Source organism: Coregonus clupeaformis, chromosome 12 (genome assembly GCF_020615455.1).
Source record: "Coregonus clupeaformis isolate EN_2021a chromosome 12, ASM2061545v1, whole genome shotgun sequence".
In the NCBI taxonomy this organism is placed as follows: domain Eukaryota; kingdom Metazoa; phylum Chordata; class Actinopteri; order Salmoniformes; family Salmonidae; genus Coregonus; species Coregonus clupeaformis.
In genome coordinates, this window is record NC_059203.1 from 24,562,257 (window position 1) to 24,581,996 (window position 19,740).

The 19,740-nt window shown below is 48.5% G+C and overlaps 1 protein-coding gene across 2 annotated transcripts in view; it reads right to left on the reverse strand.

Moving 5' to 3' along the window:
- Positions 1 to 493: 493 nt before the first annotated feature.
- The window catches only part of LOC121578077 (transketolase), a 31,254-nt gene continuing 12,007 nt past the window's right edge, over positions 494 to 19,740 (reverse strand). For both annotated transcript variants that reach the window (XM_041892166.2, XM_041892165.2), the window contains exons 8-14: positions 16,380 to 16,544; positions 10,331 to 10,487; positions 9,277 to 9,407; positions 8,904 to 8,987; positions 8,432 to 8,525; positions 7,730 to 7,852; positions 494 to 2,010 (exon numbers count right to left, since the gene is read on the reverse strand). In XM_041892166.2, the coding sequence (XP_041748100.2) occupies positions 1,823 to 2,010; positions 7,730 to 7,852; positions 8,432 to 8,525; positions 8,904 to 8,987; positions 9,277 to 9,407; positions 10,331 to 10,487; positions 16,380 to 16,544 (942 nt within the window). In that variant the 3' untranslated portion in view covers positions 494 to 1,822. The remainder of the gene's footprint in view (positions 2,011 to 7,729; positions 7,853 to 8,431; positions 8,526 to 8,903; positions 8,988 to 9,276; positions 9,408 to 10,330; positions 10,488 to 16,379; positions 16,545 to 19,740) is intronic.

Here is a 19,740-nt window from a genome sequence, read left to right on the forward strand (position 1 = left end):
ACCATCTGCTAAATGACTAAAATGTAAAATGTAAATGTTTTACATACAGATCTCATATTACTGTATAGATTTTTAGCATTTAACAAAAAAACATGATTATTTGTCTCTCTGAAATGAAACCATCAAGTGATGATTTTAAACAGATACTGTACGTGTCTGTCATGGAACAGCCCCATGCCATGATTAGATAGTGAAAAAACACACCAATCTCTTTAATAACAATAAAAGCTAATTTACCAACATTTCTGAAAATGTATATATAGTGTTTTGTAATGAAACTCTTCATATTGTTTTATATTAGTTGTATCTATTGAAAATGTACGCTTTGGTTAAAGTCTTCCATGTAGAATATTCTAATAAAACATTTCAAAATGTTTTGAATAAGCAAATACACCAACCTGCCTTTTTCAATAGATCTACACGCTATAATATGCATGCACACATACAGAACACTCAGAGATACACAGTCAAAAAACACACAGAACTACTTGCAAACTCTCAAACTCAAATGCAGAGGGCTTTAATACATTAAAGTGTAAGGTACATACAAAAGTTCAAGTAACGAAGGAGGTGTTTGTACTAGGTTCACAGTTCAGATGTAACAGCATGCTCCCAACATCACCATGGCCACAAGCACAGAGCACAGAGACTAATCCAGGGTTAGGATCAATTCCATTTCAATTTACTTCCTGAATTGACTGAATTAAAATGGAATTCACCCCAATCCTGCTCTAAGTCCTAGCTGGCCCTGTGTCCCTCTCCCTTACCTCCAAGTCAAACTATTTGCTATAGTGGACACACTGGTCCCGCTCCTGTAAATCGCTCTGGATTAGAGCATCTGCTAAATGACAAAAATGTAAATGTCATAGAAACATTATTGGTATATTCAGACAGCTCGGGCTAACGTACTTCTGCTGGTTTGCTCTTCCAGGTAAAAGGTGTTCATATGGAGTTAGATATCTGCCAAAGGTTGAACGCACAACATTTTGGCATTTATCTGACTCCATATGTTTAGCTAGTCTATGCCTGATCTGTAGAGATGAAAGGAAGTTTAAAACTAACATGTGTGCTGTGCTAACATGAGCTGTCCAGTACAAGCTGTGTGTGGTGGTATAGAGAGACATATGGGTCAAACTGTATGGACTTTTCACTTCACTGATATTTGTGGCCCACATACATTTCTATTTGATCTTTTTTTATTGGACTACGTTCTACAAACATTATATTTTCAGAGAGTTGTCATGGAGACGACGCCTACATTTCACTACCAAATGTCCCACCCTGTCTTCAAAGCTACGTCATCAGAACAATATAAAAGTATTAAAATAGACTGCTGCTGGTTGTTTGGGGTTGAAAATACCAAAGAGGAAGAGTTTTAAAAACACATGAGCATCACATAAAGGTACCTGCATTGGGTCACAACATGTATGGTCTTTATTGGATTGTTTGGTATGGAGAATGTCCATCTACACCTGCCTACCGGGTTTGAGGATCAATAACTACCTCTCACTTTAATTTCTAAACTTGACCCCTTGACCCTGTGATGACCCATGGTTACCAGGAAGTGGGAGTGGAGTTGTGTGTGTACTGTATGCATGTGTGTGTGTGTGTGTGTGTATATGAGGGAAAAAAGTGAAATGTTTGACGGTTACTTCAAAATGTACATACAGCACAAACTCACGTTACTTCAGTAAACACATAGGGGGTGGACTTTCACAGTGAGGGGGTGAGGTTACCAGGCGGGGTGGCGTCGTGACATGAAACGTTTATCTGAGGGGTGGTAGAATGGGGGCAGGTGGGGCTTAGGCAGGAAGGGGTGGAGCTACTTGGCGTTGGCAGAGCCACTGAGCATCTTCCTGATGGCCTGGCAAATGGCTTCGCGGTCGATGCCGTAGATCTTGAGCAGCTCGCTGGGCTTGCCGCTGCGGGGAACGTGGGCCACGGCCAGCCGCTGCAGGGTGAAGCCCTGCTCGTTCACCACCGCTGAGCACACTGCCTCCCCCAGGCCACCTGAGGAACAGCAACAATACATTAACATGAGAGAGGGAAGGGACAGGAATCACCTTCTCCACGACAGGGTTGTGCTCAATTCAAATTCAATTCAGTCAATTTGAAATGTCTGTTTCCTTCCCGAAATGTACTGAATTGAAATGGAATTGACCCCAATCTGAGACACTCTTCAGGAGTAATTTAGAATTAAGTTGAGCTCAAACACTGACCAAAGGTCAACTTTGTGTTTATCCCTCTACAGTTAAAGGTTATGATTGCAGGATGATAAGCTGATCCTAGATCTGTGCCCACTGCCTAGAGGTTCTACCTGAAGCCACTCGTTGCTCATTGGTCATGAGGATGAAGCCATTAGTCTATTTCTGTTGCCATGCAAGCACACACACCCTCTCTTCTCTCACTCTCTCTTTTTCTCTCCTGCTATCCCTAGTGTCTCTCCCCATAGGGGACAGAGAGGGGGATGCTACTGATTTTGGATACCACACATCTTTGGTCCAGTCTGTCCCCTCCCCTCCCCTCCCCACTCTCATCTCCTCCAGACCTAACCTACACAGACACAGGCTGATATCTGGGTCACAGAAAGCCCCATGGGAACACATTCCACTAAGGAAATCTGACAGCACTCTGCTTCCTGGCCCTCACACACCCAGACTCACACACTCAGAGTCACACACACGCACGCACGCACGCATGCACACACACACACACACATACAGTCTCCCTCCTCAGCAAACAAAATACACCAGAACAGAATATATCTCGCCCAACATGACAGCGCATAACACGTGGTGCCTCTCGAGCCAATGAGAACATGCCACTGCATCACGTCTCAGCCACTCATCCAATAGGAACATGCCACCGCAACACACTCCAGTGTCTCTGGGCCAATGAGATGACACTGGCTGCATATTCATAAATAAATAATGCCAAAATATTTCAGGTTGCCAGGTTGTAAAGGCCATGCAATATACACTGCTCAAAAAAATTAAGGGAACACTTAAACAACACAATGTAACTCCAAGTCAATCACACTTCTGTGAAATCAAACTGTCCACTTAGGAAGCAACACTGATTGACAATACATTTCACATGCTGTTGTGCAAATGGAATAGACAACAGGTAGAAATTATAGGCAATTAGCAAGAAACCCCCAATAAAGGACTGGTTTTGCAGGTGGTGACCACAGACCACTTCTCAGTTCCTATGCTTCCTGGCTGATGTTTTGGTCACTTTTGAATGCTGGCGGTGCTTTCACTCTAGTGGTAGCATGAGACGGAGTCTACAACCCACACAAGTGGCTCAGGTAGTGCAGCTCATCCAGGATGGCACATCAATGCGAGCTGTGGCAAGAAGGTTTGCTGTGTCTGTCAGCGTAGTGTTCAGAGCATGGAGGCGCTACCAGGAGACAGGCCAGTACATCAGGAGATGTGGAGGAGGCCGTAGGAGGGCAACAACCCAGCAGCAGGACTGCTACCTCCGCCTTTGTGTAAGGAAGAGCAGGAGGAGCACTGCCAGAGCCCTGCAAAATGACCTCCAGCAGGCCACAAATGTGCATGTGTCTGCTCAAACGGTCAGAAACAGACTCCATGAGGGTGGTATGAGGGCCCGACGTCCACAGGTGGGGGTTGTGCTTACAGCCCAACACCATGCAGGACGTTTGGCATTTGCCATAGAACACCAAGATTCGCAAATTCGCCACTGGCGCCCTGTGCTCTTCACAGATGAAAGCAGGTTCACACTGAGCACGTGACAGACGTGACAGAGTCTGGAGACGCCGTGGAGAACGTTCTGCTGCCTGCAACATCCTCCAGCATGACCGGTTTGGCGGTGGGTCAGTCATGGTGTGGGGTGGCATTTCTTTGGGGGGCCGCACAGCCCTCCATGTGCTCGCCAGAGGTAGCCTGACTGCCATTAGGTACCGATATGAGATCCTCAGACCCCTTGTGAGACCATATGCTGGTGCGGTTGGCCCTGGGTTCCTCCTAATGCAAGACAATGCTAGACCTCATGTGGCTGGAGTGTGTCAGCAGTTCCTGCAAGAGGAAGGCATTGATGCTATGGACTGGCCCGCCCGTTCCCCAGACCTGAATCCAATTGAGCACATCTGGGACATCATGTCTCTCTCCATCCACCAACGCCACGTTGCACCACAGACTGTCCAGGAGTTGGCGGATGCTTTAGTCCAGGTCTGGGAGGAGATCCCTCAGGAGACCATCCGCCACCTCATCAGGAGCATGCCCAGGCGTTGTAGGGAGGTCATACAGGCACGTGGAGGCCACACACACTACTGAGCCTCATTTTGACTTGTTTTAAGGACATTACATCAAAGTTGGATCAGCCTGTAGTGTGGTTTTCCACTTTAATTTTGAGGGTGACTCCAAATCCAGACCTCCATGGGTTGATACATTTGATTTCCATTGATAATTTTTGTGTGATTTTGTTGTCAGCACATTCAACTATGTAAAGAAAAAAGTATTTAATAAGATTATTTCATTCATTCAGATCTAGGATGTGTTATTTTAGTGTTCCCTTTATTTTTTTGAGCAGTGTATATGGCTAAAACACTACAATGCGGCTAAATTACATAAAAGTACCCTTGAGTGCCTGAGTCTGGTGAAGCGGTTACTTCCTGGTGTTTGGTCCCTCTCTAACTTCCTGGTGTTTGGACCCTGTCACGCCCTGACTCTGGGGACTCGTATTTGTTGAGTCAGGGTGTGTATTTTCTGTGTTGTGTTTTGCTATGTTGATTTTCTATGGTGTAGTATCTAGTATGTCTATTTCTATGTTGGCCGGTGTGGTTCCCAATCAGAGGCAGCTGTCGCTCATTGTCTCTGATTGGGGACCATACTTAGGCAGCCTTTTGGCACTAGTTAGTTGTGGGATCTTGTTCCGTGTTAAGGTATGTTGTGTTGCGCTGCCTTTGGACTTCACGTATCGTTTGTTTATTGTTTTGGCGTTGTGTTTATTCGTTAATAAACATGTATGCATATCACGCTGCGCCTTGGTCCGTCCCGTCTGTAAGCGATCGTGACAGAAGATCCCACCACACGAGGACCAAGCAGCGTAACCAGGAAGAGCGAATAGCGATGTCACAGGTGGGCAAATGGTGGTCATGGGAGGAGATATTTGCGGGGAAAGGGCCATGGGCGAAGGTAGATGCCCAGGCAGGAGAGGAGAAACGGCGCCAACCGTGCCGACGACAGAGACCCGAGAGGCAACCCCAAGAAAATATTTTGGGGGGGCACACGGTGTGAACAAGGGGGCAGCAGGAGGCAGCGACAGGGCGGATCTGCAGGTTAGGAGAGGAGGCCACCATGTTACGGGGGCTATTGGTTCAGAGGGAGCAGGAGTTATTCCGTCAGAGGGAGGAGCTACAGGAGGCAAAAAGGGAGAAGGAAGGTGTAGAGGCACGGCGAGAGGAGCTGGTTAGGCAGCAGAAGGAAGTGGTGCGTGTCACCAGTCCGGTCCGGCCCGTTCCTGCTCCCCGCACTAAGCCAGTGGTGCATGTTCCCAGTACGGCCCGACCCGTTCCTGCTCCCCGCACTAAGCCAGTGGTGTGTGTTCCCAGTACGGTCCGGCCCGTTCCTGCTCCTCGCATCAAGCCAGTGGTGCGCGTCGCCAGCCCGGTCCGGCCTGTTCCTGCCCCTCGCACCAAGCCAGTGGTGCGCGTCGCCAGCCCGGTACGGCCTGTTCCTGTCCCTCGCACCAAGCCAGTGGTGCACGTTGCCAGCCCAGTCCGGCCTGTTCCTGTCCCTCGCACCAAGCCAGTGGTGCGCGTCGCCAGCCCGGCCCGGCCTGTTCCTGCCCCTCGCACCAAACCAGTGGTGCGCGTCGCCAGCCCGGCCCGGCCTGTTCCTGCCCCTCGCACCAAGCCAGTGGTGCGCGTCGCCAGCCCGGCCCGGCCTGTTCCTGCCCCTCGCACCAAGCCAGTGGTGCGCGTCGCCAGCCCGGCCCGGCCTGTTCCTGGTCCTTGCACCAAGTCAGTGGTGCGCGTCGCCAGCCCGGCCCGGCCTGTTCCTGCCCCTCGCACCAAGCCAGTGGTGCGCGTCGCCAGCCCGGCCTGTACCTGCTCCCCGCACCAGGCCAGTGGTGCGCGTCGTCAGCCCGGTCCGGCCCGTTCCTGCTCCCCGCACCAAGCCAGTGGTAAGTGTGTCCAGTACGGCCCGACCCGTTCCTGCTCCCCGCACTAAGCCAGTGGTGTGTGTTCCCAGTACGGTCCGGCCCGTTCCTGCTCCTCGCATCAAGCCAGTGGTGCGCGTCGCCAGCCCGGTCCGGCCTGTTCCTGCCCCTCGACACCAAGCTAGTGGTGCGCGTCGCCAGCCCGGTACGGCCTGTTCCTGTCCCTCGCACCAAGCCAGTGGTGCACGTCGCCAGCCCGGTCCGGCCTGTTCCTGTCCCTCGCACCAAGCCAGTGGTGCGCGTCGCCAGCCCGGCCCGGCCTGTTCCTGCTCCTCGCACCAAACCAGTGGTGCGCGTCGCCAGCCCAGCCCGGCCTGTACCTGCTCCCCGCACCAGGCCAGTGGTGCGCGTCGTCAGCCCGGTCCGGCCCGTTCCTGCTCTCCGCACCAAGCCAATGGTAAGTGTGTCCAGTCCGGCACGGCCCGTGCCTGTTCCACCGGTGCCTGGTCCGGCACCGGTCAGCTGCTCCACTCCGGAGCCAGAGTAGTCCGCTCCACCGGTGCCCAGTTCAGCTCCGGTCAGCTGCTCCACTCCGGAGCCAGAGCAATCCGCTCCACCGGGGTCCAGTCCAGCTCCGATCAGCGGATCCACTCCGGAGCCAGAGAAGTCCGCTCCACCGGTGCCCAGTTTAGCTCCGGTCAGCTGCTCCACTCCGGAGCCAGAGTAGTCCGCTCCACCGGTGCCTGATCCAGCTCCGGTCAGCGGCTCCACTCCGGAGCCAGAGCAGTCCGCTCCACCGGTGCCCAGTCCAGCTCCGGTCAGCGGCTCCAGTCCGGAGCCTGTGTAGTCCGCTCCACCGGTGCCTGGTCCAGCTCCGGTCAGCGGCTCCAGTCCAGACCCAGACGTCAGCCCCTCTCCAGGTTCGGGGTCTCCCACACCAGGGTCCAGACAGGGCTTGGTACTTCGTGGGAGGAAGGAGAGGGGAAGCAGCAAACCGAGGTCCAGACCAGACCAGGGGCGCAACAGGGAGGCGGAGAGTAAGTGGTCGTCACGCCCTGAGCCGGATCCGCCTCCGAGGCGGAATGCCCACCCGGCCCCTACCCTGTGATGTTTATGTTGTGCGGTCGGAGTCCGCACCTTTGGGGGGGGGTACTGTCACGCCCTGACTCTGGGGACTCGTATTTGTTGAGTCAGGGTGTGTATTTTCTGTGTTGTGTTTTGCTATGTTGATTTTCTATGGTGTAGTTTCTAGTATGTCTATTTCTATGTTGGCCGGTGTGGTTCCCAATCAGAGGCAGCTGTCGCTCGTTGTCTCTGATTGGGGACCATACTTAGGCAGCCTTTTGGCACTAGTTAGTTGTGGGATCTTGTTCCGTGTTAAGGTATGTTGTGTTGCGCTACCTTTGGACTTCACGTATCGTTTGTTTATTGTTTTGTCGTTGTGTTTATTTGTAAATAAACATGTATGCATATCACGCTGCACCTTGGTCCGTCCCATCTGTAAGCGATCGTGACAGACCCTCTCTAACTTCCTGGTGTTTGGTCCCTCTCCAACTTCCTGGTGTTTGGTCCCTCTCTAACTTCCTGGTCAGAGAAAGCGTACCTTCATAGTAGTGGTCCTCCACGGTGAGGATGCGGCCCCTGGTCTGGCGGGCGTGCTCTATGATGGTCTTGGAGTCCAGGGGTTTGATGGTGAACGGGTCGATCACCCTGATGAAGATCCTCTCTGGGAAAACAACAAGGTGGGAAACATAGTGTTAATCAACAGTAGAGCATAGGGTTGCAAAATTCCCAGGTTTTTCAGAAATCCTGTTTGGAAAATTCACAGAATCAGAAATGAATAAGCAGGAAATCTGGAATCCTTCAACCAGGATTTTGGGAAAACCTGGGAATTTGTTACTGGAGTTACTGGAATCGTGGATCCTTGAGTAGTGTTTCAGTGGAGAAACAATAACAAGACCTAGTCAGCTACACAGAGAATGACTCTAAAACCTGATCCTTAAATCAATGAGGTTCCAATATTGAGAGAGGGATAAAGCTTTCTAATGTGGATAAGCTTGAACATCTAATTGAGAAAGTCTAACACTTATCGGATATAGAATAATATGTTGTGCGCCAACACTAATGAACTGATTGAATTAAATAGCAGCGCATTAGTGCATGGAGCCAATATTAGTGCATGCAGAAAAGAGAGCATTGCCCCAGTCAGGAGTAATCAAACTCAGATAAAGTTCTCTCCCGGGATCCAAGTCTTTCTCCACACCCACATAGTTAGATCATTGATCTGGCTGTAGTTGTACTGTACCTTTCTTGAGCATCTCAGCTGCAGCCATGGCCTCATGCAGAGTAATCCCAGCTCCGATTACGGTCACCTTGTCCTCCGCACTCTGGTACACCACCTGAGATGGACAGGGAAGGGTTAACAGCAAGGCACTAGCACATCTCATACAGTTCTTCCTGCTCTAGACTATTGGATGAGAGATTAATTGTTTATACCACTAGAACACAACCCTGTCTGTCTGCAGGCTTGTGTTCCAGCCACTCAACCAAATGTACGGCATCCATAGTAGGAACTATTTCGGTTGTCAGACAAAACGTTCTCAGTGAGATACAGTAGTTCCTAATATGGATGCTGAACAACTGATTAAACTAATCATTTTACTAATCATATAATGTCCTGAAATAGGAAGGGAAACTAAAGTGGTTTAGTTAAGGCTGTGATTAGTCTGTGTAGTTAACGTAATGTAGAAAATATTTCAGAGCTGAGTGGTACTCACCTTAGCCTGTCCAACATGGAAGTCCTCATTGCTGCTGTAGATTATGGGATTCTCGGGGCGGCTGGTTCTGATGTAGCAAACACCCTAAGAAAAATAATATAATATAATACAATATATATTGGAATACATTGTAAAAAGGTATTACATTGTAATAAGCCCATCCCCTGGTGTTGGGGTGGGGCAGGGGTGGGGGGGGATACATTAATGGAGGACAAATAACATATAGTGGGAGGGGATAAGAACCAATAGCATTTTGGGGGTATGGAGATAAGGACAAATAGCATTTTGGGGGTATGGGGATAAGAACCAATTGCATTTTGGGGGTTTGGGGTTAAGGACCAATAGCATTTTGGCAGGAGGATATAATAAGTACCTTTGTGCTGGCGGCCAGCTCCACTGCCTTTTCAATAGAAACGCCATCGCTGGGGTAGAAGATGGTTGCCGTGGGGATGGCCCTAAACATGGCCATGTCCTCTAGACCCATCTGAGATGGCCCATCCTCTCCTGGAACACACACATACTCATATAGTTAGATTAATTTAATTCCAAAATGTTGTAAAATGTAATAGAAAGCAAACAGTATTTGTTGTTTTTCAATTACTTTAGATGTGCTTCATTGAGCTTGCCTGGTGAAAACCACATCCATCCGATACTCCAGGGAGGCTCAAGAAAATGTTAAAAAATATTTCAAATACTATTTCAACCCAATATAAAGCGAAAGGCCAGGTGGACCGACAGGCATGCAGGTGTATAAGGCCAGACAGGAATGCGGACAAAAGGACAGACAGTAGGACAGACAGACGGAGAGAGTGGCATGCAGGTGTGCAGACAGACAGTAGGACAGACAGAGACAGACAGACGGAGAGGGTGGCAGGCAGGTGTGCAGACAGACAGTAGGACAGACAGACAGTAGGACAGACAGACAGACGGAGAGAGTGGCACGCAGGTGTGCAGACAGACAGTAGGAGAGTCAGACAGACAGACGGAGAGAGTGGCATGCAGTGTACCTGAGGAACTAACAGAGGAGAGGGATACCCGGTCCTCCGGTGAAGGTGACAGCGTCCAGGACAGACAGGGTCAGGGGTCAGGGAGGGGGAGGAGAGAGGGAGGCTAGGGGATCTCAGGGGGTAAAGAGGTGAGGAGGAAAAGACAGAAGTGGAGAGAGAGAGAAAGAAAAAGCGGAACTTGGATCAACCACACATGGAGGACAGTCACGTTAGGCATTCAGACCATTTGAGGCTGTGTTGACTTGAGGAGCCAATAGAAAGAGTGCAGAGTGAGAGAGGGAGTGGGGTCACTGGGGAAAGGGTGGGGTTGTGAGGTGGTAGGTTGCAGGTTACTGTTCATGGTAGTGATGGTGGGAGGTTGTGTGAGTGGCGTGGAGTGAGGGTGTTTGGGGTGGATGAAGGGGTGACAGACAGGCTCACCGATGGACAGGCCGCAGTTGGAGCCGCACAGGTTGATGTTGCTCTCTGAGATGGCAGCCATGCGGAGCTGGTCGTAGGCGCGGGTGACGAAGGAGGCCAGGGTGCTGGCGTACACAACGTTCCTCTCACGGGCAGCGCAGCCAGTCGCAACACTCACCTAGAGGGAGGAGGGGAAGACGGGGTTACATCATACGATAACAGTGGCGGCTGGTGACTTTGGGGAGATTAGTTAGGGAGAATAATGGATGGAAATTATTTTTTATGAAGCCAAAGGTGACATCTTCCAAGTCACTCTCTATTCATTTACAAGGGATGCGTCCCAAATGGCACCATATTCCCTATATAGTGCATTACTTTGTGTGCACCCTGGTTAAAAGTATACTATAAGGGAATAGGGTGCTATTCAAGACGCAGGCAAAATTCAGGAGGACCATCCTCCTCTTCCTCCCTGTGCATCTGTAACTTTCTCACTCATAATTATTTCACGACTCATTTAGGATTATCCATAATCATGGTAGCATCCACATTAATGTAAAAGTGTTTAGAAACATATTATATTCTTATTTACAATAAGTGACTCCAAAATGACACAATACATTATTTACCATTCATTTCTATTGGGCACTGTCACGATCGTCTAACAGAGTGGACCAAGGCGCAGCGTTGAAAGTGAACATATCCTTTTATTTTACTGATCACACGATCAAAAACAATAAACGATAACGTGACGTCTACGGTTTAACACGAACCGAAATGAACAAGAAACCACAACACAAAGTGAAAAGACAGATAGTTAAATATGGCTCCCAATCAGAGACAACCAGCTGACACTCGTTGCCTCTGATTGGGAGTCACTCAGGCCAACATAGATTTACCAACATAGACTTACACACCCTGGCTCAACATAACATAGTCCCCAGAGCCAGGGCGTTACAGTACCCCCCCCCAAAGGCGCGGACTCCTGCCGCGCCAAACAACCACAACAGGGGAGGGACCGGGTGGGCACTCCGCCTCGGCGGCGGATCCGGCTCCGGACATGACCCAGGCACGGGTTGTGCTGGACTGACGACGCACACCCCTGGCTTGATGCGTGGAGGAGGAACGGGCCGGACCGGGCTGGCGACGCGCACCACAGACTTGGTGCGGAGAGCAGGAACGGGCCGGACAGGGCTGACGAAACGCACCACAGACCTGGTGCGGAGAGCAGGCACGGGCCGTGCCGGACTGACGACGCACACCACTGGCTTGGTGCGGGGAGCTTGGATGGGCCGGACTGGGCTGGCGACGCGCACCACAGACTTGGTGCGGAGAGCAGGAACGGGCCGTGCCGGACTGACGACGCACACCACTGGCTTGGTGTGGGAAGCAGGAGCGGGCCGAGCCGGGCTGTCGAAGCGCACCCCTGACTTGGTGCGGGGAGCAGGAACGGGCCGATCTGGGCTGACGAAACGCACCACAGACTTGGTGCGGGGAGCAGGAATGGGCCGGACCGGGCTGGCGACGCGCACCACCGACTTGGTACGGAGAGCAGGAACGGGCCGGACAGGGCTGACGACGCGCACCACAGACTCGGTGCGAGAGGCAGGAACAGGCCGAACCGTACTGGGGACACACGCCACTGGCCCTATGCAAGGATCAGGAACGGGCCGGACCGGACTGGTAATACACCCCAGTACCTCTCACCGTGCCTCCACACTTTCCCTCTCCTCTGTGACTAGTGGCCCCCTTAACCTGGCGGCTTCCTCTTCACACCCGCTGGACCGCTCCATCGCGGCCTCCTGCTGCCCCGTCGTCCACGTCGTGAGCCCCCCCCTAAAAATTTTCTGGGGTTCTCTCCTCCCCGTGGACCAGGCCTCCCTAGCTCTCGCCAGACTCTCGATCCATTGCTTCATAGACCAGCCTCTCTCCTCTTCACTTAGCGTGGCCCAGCCGAAACTCCTACTCCCCTGATCCCAGGTCCTTCCTCTCTCCTCTTCACGCTGCTTGGTCCAGTTTTGGTGGTTTCTTCTGTCACGATCGTCTAACAGAGTGGACCAAGGCGCAGCGTTGAAAGTGAACATATCCTTTTATTTTACTGATCACACGATCAAAAACAATAAACGATAACGTGACGTCTACGGTTTAACACGAACCGAAATGAACAAGAAACCACAACACAAAGTGAAAAGACCGATAGTTAAATATGGCTCCCAATCAGAGACAACCAGCTGACACTCGTTGCCTCTGATTGGGAGTCACTCAGGCCAACATAGATTTACCAACATAGACTTACACACCCTGGCTCAACATAACATAGTCCCCAGAGCCAGGGCGTTACAGGCACAAAATAATCTGAAACATAACCAAAACAAACAGCAAATGCATTCAACAAATGTGTAGAGTCACAAGCTTGATGTAGTCATTGCATGCAATGAATATAGGAATAAATACTAAATGTTTTACTACTTTAATACACATATAAGTGAATTTGTCCCAATACTTTTGGTCCCCTAAAATGGGGGGACTATGTACAAAAAGTGTTGTAATTTCTAAACAGTTCACCCAATATGGATGAAAATACCCTCAACTTAAAGGTGACAGTCCGCACTTTAACCTCAAAGTCATTGTTTTATTTAAAATCCAAACTTTTGGGGTATAGAGCCAAAAGCAGAAAAAGCCCTCTCTGTCATAATAATTACGGAGGGCACTGTACTTAATTTGTTTGGTGGTCCTGCACCTGCAGAGACTTAGCCATGTAGGAGGTTACTGAACACAAATCCGCTGCAGCTGCAGTACTTCTGAAGTTGAGCGGAACCACAGAATTACATAGAACAATATTTATTGTATCTCTATGACCGGAGGATCCAAAGGGTCAAGTGAGTTCTCCATGGGTACGATGACTGCTGAGCCAATCTCAATCAAAGGGAGGGTTCACACCTCCAGAAGTTATGTAAAAGTAAGTGAGAAGTCAGTCAGTCCAAAAGCACAGGAGCTTATAATACCATATGTGAGGAATCAGTCTCTTATGCATTGTCATTTCCTGTCTCCAGAGCCCTCTCCGATCCCTTTGCTCCTCTCCTCACTGTAATATCGACTCATTCATATTCTATAGCAGTACCAGACAGAGGTACTATTATCCCATTTCCCTATTCCCCACTACTTCTAACCTGGACGAAGAGGACAGAACTCCTGTTATTGATTCCTGTCATTGTATGGAAGAATATTTCATTATTCTCCTTCTCTGTGTGTCTCTCTCTCTCTCGCTATCAACATACCAAGTCACTCTCTATTCATTTACAAGGGATGCATCCCAAATGGCACCATATTCCCTATATAGTGCATTACTTTGTGTGCACCCTGGTTAAAAGTATACTATAAGGGAATAGGGTGCTATTCAAGACGCAGGCAAAATTCAGGAGGACCATCCTCCTCTTCCTCCCTGTGCATCTGTAACTTTCTCACTCATAATTATTTCACGACTCATTTAGGATTATCCATAATCATGGTAGCATCCACATTAATGTAAAAGTATTTAGAAACATATTATATTCTTATTTGCAATAAGTGACTCCAAAATGACACAGTACATTATTTACCATTCATTTCTATTGGGCACAAAATAATCTGAAACATAACCAAAACAAACAGCAAATGCATTCAACAAATGTGTAGAGTCACAAGCTTGATGTAGTCATTGCATGCGATGAACATTGGAATAAATACTAAATGTTTTACTACTTTAATACACATATAAGTGAATTTGTCCCAATACTTTTGGTCCCCTAAAATGGGGGGACTATGTACAAAAAGTGTTGTAATTTCTAAACAGTTCACCCAATATGGATGAAAATACCCTCAACTTAAAGGTGACAGTCCGCACTTTAACCTCAAAGTCATTGTTTTATTTAAAATCCAAACTTTTGGGGTATAGAGCCAAAAGCAGAAAAAGCCCTCTCTGTCATAATAATTACGGAGGGCACTGTACTTAATTTGTTTGGTGGTCCTGCACCTGCAGAGACTTAGCCATGTAGGAGGTTACTGAACACAAATCCGCTGCAGCTGCAGTACTTCTGAAGTTGAGCGGAACCACAGAATTACATAGAACAATATTTATTGTATCTCTATGACCGGAGGATCCAAAGGGTCAAGTGAGTTCTCCATGGGTACGATGACTGCTGAGCCAATCTCAATCAAAGGGAGGGTTCACGCCTCCAGAAGTTATGTAAAAGTCAGTCAGTCCAAAAGCACAGGAGCTTTTTTTCTTTTTTTAACTAGGCAAGTCAGTTAACAACAAATTCTTATTTACAATGACGGCCTACACCGGCCAAACCCGGACGACGCTGGGCCAATTGTGCACCACTCGTGAGCTTATAGTACCATATGTGAGGAATCAGTCTCTTATGCGTTGTCATTTCCTGTCTCCAGAGCCCTCTCCGATCCCTTTGCTCCTCTCCTCACTGTAATATCGACTCATTCATATTCTATAGCAGTACCAGACAGAGGTACTATTATCCCATTTCCCTATTCCCCACTACTTCTAACCTGGACGAAGAGGACAGAACTCCTGTTATTGACTCCTGTCATTGTATGGAAGAATATTTCATTATGTGCAAAGCTGTCATCAAGGCAAAGGGTGGCTATTTTAAGAATCTCAAATATAAAACATATTTTGATTTGTTTAACTCTTTTTTGGTTACTACATGATTCCATATATGTTATTTCATAGTTTGATGTCTTCACTATTATTCTACAATGTAGAAAATAGTAGGGAGGGAGAATGGCAGAAGGGCGGGAGGGAGGGCGGGAGGGAGGGAGGGAGGGAGGGAGCATGGCAGAAGGGGCGGGAGGGAGGGCGGGAGGGAGGCGGGAGGGAGGGCAGGAGGGAGGGAGGGAGGGAGGGAGGGAGGGAGGGAGGGAGGGAGGGAGGGAGGGAGGGCGGGAGGGAGGGAGGGAGGGCGGGAGGGAGGGAGGGAGGGAGGGAGCATGGCGGAAGGAGCATGTTGGAGGGAGGGAGGGAGGGAGCATGGCGGAAGGGCGGGAGGGAGGGCGGGAAGGAGGGAGGGAGGGAGGGAGGGAGGGAGGCATACTGTAAGTAGGTCATGTCTCAGCCTCTCAGCCTCTCAGCCTCCAGTCCCAGTGTTACATTATGGATGGACCTATATCTCAGCCTCTCTGCCTCTCTCTCCAGTCCCAGTGTTACATTATGGATGGACCTACATGCATTATTCACTAGACCAGCCTCAGTAGCACTGAGCGAGATAAAAAAATGTTTGATTCAGCCAATCAGACCTTAAAAAAGTGTATTTAATGAGAAAGGACAATGAAGAGGACAAGGAAAGATTGTGAGTCAGAAGGGCATGGGTCAGATTCGAACCCATGCAGACTCTGGTATCCATGTGTGCTGGGGTCCGCAGCACTAACCGTATATGGACCACACAGGCCACCCAATCAGACCTGAGAGAGAGGGAATTCGCTCAGCGAGTCAGAGGTCTGAACAGAAGTAGAGAGGCGTTTTCTTATAGCGAATCAGCATCAGAGACGATAGCGACAGGCAGATCTGCATTCAAATATTATTTGAGATCATTTCAAATACTGTGCTTGATTGAGATTATATGGCTGGATCAATAAAAAAGTCCAAAAACTGCAAAGCCCACATATCTCACACTTCAAGCAGGCTAGAGCAAACGCTCAAAGGATCTAAAAGATTTCAAATAATATTCGAACCCAGGTCTGGGGACAGGGCAGTCGGTTTAGCATCAGAGAGAGAGGCGTAAGTAGAGGACAGCTAAACTGAGCCAACAAATGCTGCTGCAATTGTATTTCTTCTTTTAATCTGAGTACATCTCTACGTTTCTGGATAGATTCGTATGACATTTTTTACAAACATTTAAATGTTGAGGACAGGTCGTCTTTTTAAAGCTTGGTGAGGTCATAGAGCGTGTTTGTCTGTGTTTGTAGAGTGGTCATACTTAGTTCCAATAGGTTTCTCCTGATCCTGACCACATCATCTGTGACCACGATAAACTCAAGAGCGTTAGGGTGAGAGTTAGGGTTAGGGTTAATTTCCTACCATGTTCTGCTGAGCGATGTAACACTCCACGAAGCGGTTGGGGTGTTCGTTCTTGAAGATCTCTGAGTAGGTGATGTTGTTGGTGTCTCCGTCCAGGACCACCACACGCTCGTTGTAACGACCCAGTTTAGCCAGGGCCATGCCATAGGCCTTCCTGGTGGAAATCTGTAGAAAGACAACTATTCAATCAATAAATCAACCAGTCATTAATAATAATAATAAGCAATCAATAAGCCAATAAGTCTACCTGTTATTTATGCATCATCATACCACCTTTTAGTTGACAGTACTCAAAGTTGTGACAGTTTATTTTATGATATCTTGTTTGGGACTATGGGCTGAGTCCCAAGTGTCAGTGCAGTCAATAATGTCAACAACTCTGTGATTGGAATGAGCGCAATCCCAGATGTACTGTATATGGTGAGGTGCAGTGGAGGCTGCTGAGGGGAGGACGGCTCATAATAATGGCCTGGAACGGAGCAAATGGAATGACATCAAACACCTGGAAACCATGTGTTTGATGTACAGTGGGGGAAAAAAGTATTTAGTCAGCCACCAATTGTGCAAGTTCTCCCGCTTAAAAAGATGAGAGAGGCCTGTAATTTTCATCATAGGTACACGTCAACTATGACAGACAAAATGAGAAAAAAAATCCAGAAAATCACATTGTAGGATTTTTTATGAATTTATTTGCAAATTATGGTGGAAAATAAGTATTTGGTCAATAACAAAAGTTTCTCAATACTTTGTTATATACCCTTTGTTGGCAATGACACAGGTCAAACGTTTTCTGTAAGTCTTTTCACACACTGTTGCTGGTATTTTGGCCCATTCCTCCATGCAGATCTCCTCTAGAGCAGTGATGTTTTGGGGCTGTCGCTGGGCAACACGGACTTTCAACTCCCTCCAAAGATTTTCTATGGGGTTGAGATCTGGAGACTGGCTAGGCCACTCCAGGACCTTGAAATGCTTCTTACGAAGCCACTCCTTCGTTGCCCGGGCGGTGTGTTTGGGATCATTGTCATGCTGAAAGACCCAGCCACGTTTCATCTTCAATGCCCTTGCTGATGGAAGGAGGTTTTCACTCAAAATCTCACGATACATGGCCCCATTCATTCTTTCCTTTACACGGATCAGTCGTCCTGGTCCCTTTGCAGAAAAACACCCCCAAAGCATGATGTTTCCACCCCCATGCTTCACAGTAGGTATGGTGTTCTTTGGATGCAACTCAGCATTCTTTGTCCTCCAAACACGACGAGTTGAGTTTTTACCAAAAAGTTATATTTTGGTTTCATCTGACCATATGACATTATCCCAATCCTCTTCTGGATCATCCAAATGCACTCTAGCAAACTTCAGACGGGCCTGGACATGTACTGGCTTAAGCAGGGGGACACGTCTGGCACTGCAGGATTTGAGTCCCTGGCGGCGTAGTGTGTTACTGATGGTAGGCTTTGTTACTTTGGTCCCAGCTCTCTGCAGGTCATTCACTAGGTCCCCCCGTGTGGTTCTGGGATTTTTGCTCAACGTTCATGTGATCATTTTTATTTATTTATTTATTTTTATTTCACCTTTATTTAACCAGGTAAGCCAGTTGAGAACATGTTCTCATTTACAACTGCGACCTGGCCAAGATAAAGCAAAGTAGTGCAATAAAAACAACACAGAGTTACATATGGGGTAAAAAACATAAAGTCAGAAATACAACAGAAAATATATATACAGTGTGTGCAAATGTAGCAAGTTATGGAGGTAAGGCAATAAATAGGCTATAGTGCAGAATAATTACAATAGTATTAACACTGGAATGCTAGATGTGCAAGAGATTATGTGCAAATAGAGATACTGGGGTGCAAAAGAGCAAAATAAATAACAATATAGGGATGAGGTAGTTGGGTGGGCTAATTTCAGATGGGCTGTGTACAGGTGCAGTGATCGGTAAGGTGCTCTGACAACTGATGCTTAAAGTTATTGAGGGAGATAAGAGTCTCCAGCTTCAGAGATTTTTGCAATTCGTTCCAGTCATTGGCAGCAGAGAACTGGAAGGAATGGCGGCCAAAGGAGGTGTTGGCTTTGGGAATTACCAGTGAGATATACCTGCTGGAGCGCAGACTACGGGTGGGTGCTGCTATGGTGACCAATGAGCTAAGATAAGGCGGGATTTGCCTAGCAGTGATTTATAGATGGCCTGGAGCCAGTGGGTTTGACTGACGAACATGTAGTGAGGACCAGCCAACAAGAGCGTACAGGTCACAGTGGTGGGTAGTGTATGGGGCTTTGGAGACAAAACGGATGGCACTGTGATAGACTACATCCAATTTGCTGAGTAGAGTGTTGGAGGCTATTTTGTAAATGACATCGCCGAAGTCAAGGATCGGTAGGATAGTCAGTTTTACGAGGGCATGTTTGGCAGCATGAGTGAAGGAGGCTTTGTTGCGAAATAGGAAGCCGATTCTAGATTTAACTTTGGATTGGAGATTCTTTATGTGAGTCTGGAAGTTGAGTTTACAGTCTAACCAGACACCTAGGTATTTGTAGTTGTCCACATACTCTAGGTCAGACCCGTCGAGAGTGGTAATTCTAGTCGGGTGGGCGGGTGCCAGCAGCGTTCGATTGAAAAGCATGCATTTAGTTTTACTAGTGTTTAAGAGCAGTTGGAGGCTACTGAAGGATTGTTGTATGGCATTGAAGCTCGTTTGGAGGTTTGTTAACACAGTGTCCAATGAAGGGCCAGATGTATACAAAATGGTGTCGTCTGCGTAGAGGTGGATCTGAGAGTCACCAGCAGCAAGAGCGACATCATTGATATACACGGAGAAAAGTGTCGGCCCAAGAATTGAACCCTGTGGCACCCCCATAGAGACTGCCATAGGTCCAGACAACAGGCCCTCCGATTTGACACACTGAACTCTATCTGAGAAGTAGTTGGTGAACCAGGCGAGGCAGTCATTTGAGAAACCAAGGCTATTTAGTCTGCCAATAAGAATGCGGTGGTTGACAGAGTCGAAAGCCTTGGCCAGGTCGATGAAGACGGCTGCACAGTACTGTCTATTATCAATCGCGGTTATAATATCGTTTAGGACCTTGAGCGTGGCTGAAGTGCACCCGTGACCAGCTCGGAAACCGGATTGCATAGCGGAGAAGGTACGGTGGTATTCGAAATGGTCGATGATCTGTTTGTTAACTTGGCTTTCGAATACTTTCGAAAGGCAGGGCAGGATGGATATAGGTCTGTAGCAGTTTGGATCTAGAGTGTCACCCCCTTTGAAGAGGGGGATGACCGCGGCAGCTTTCCAATCTCTGGGGATCTCAGACGTTATGAAAGAGAGGTTGAACAGACTAGTAATAGGGGGTTGCGACA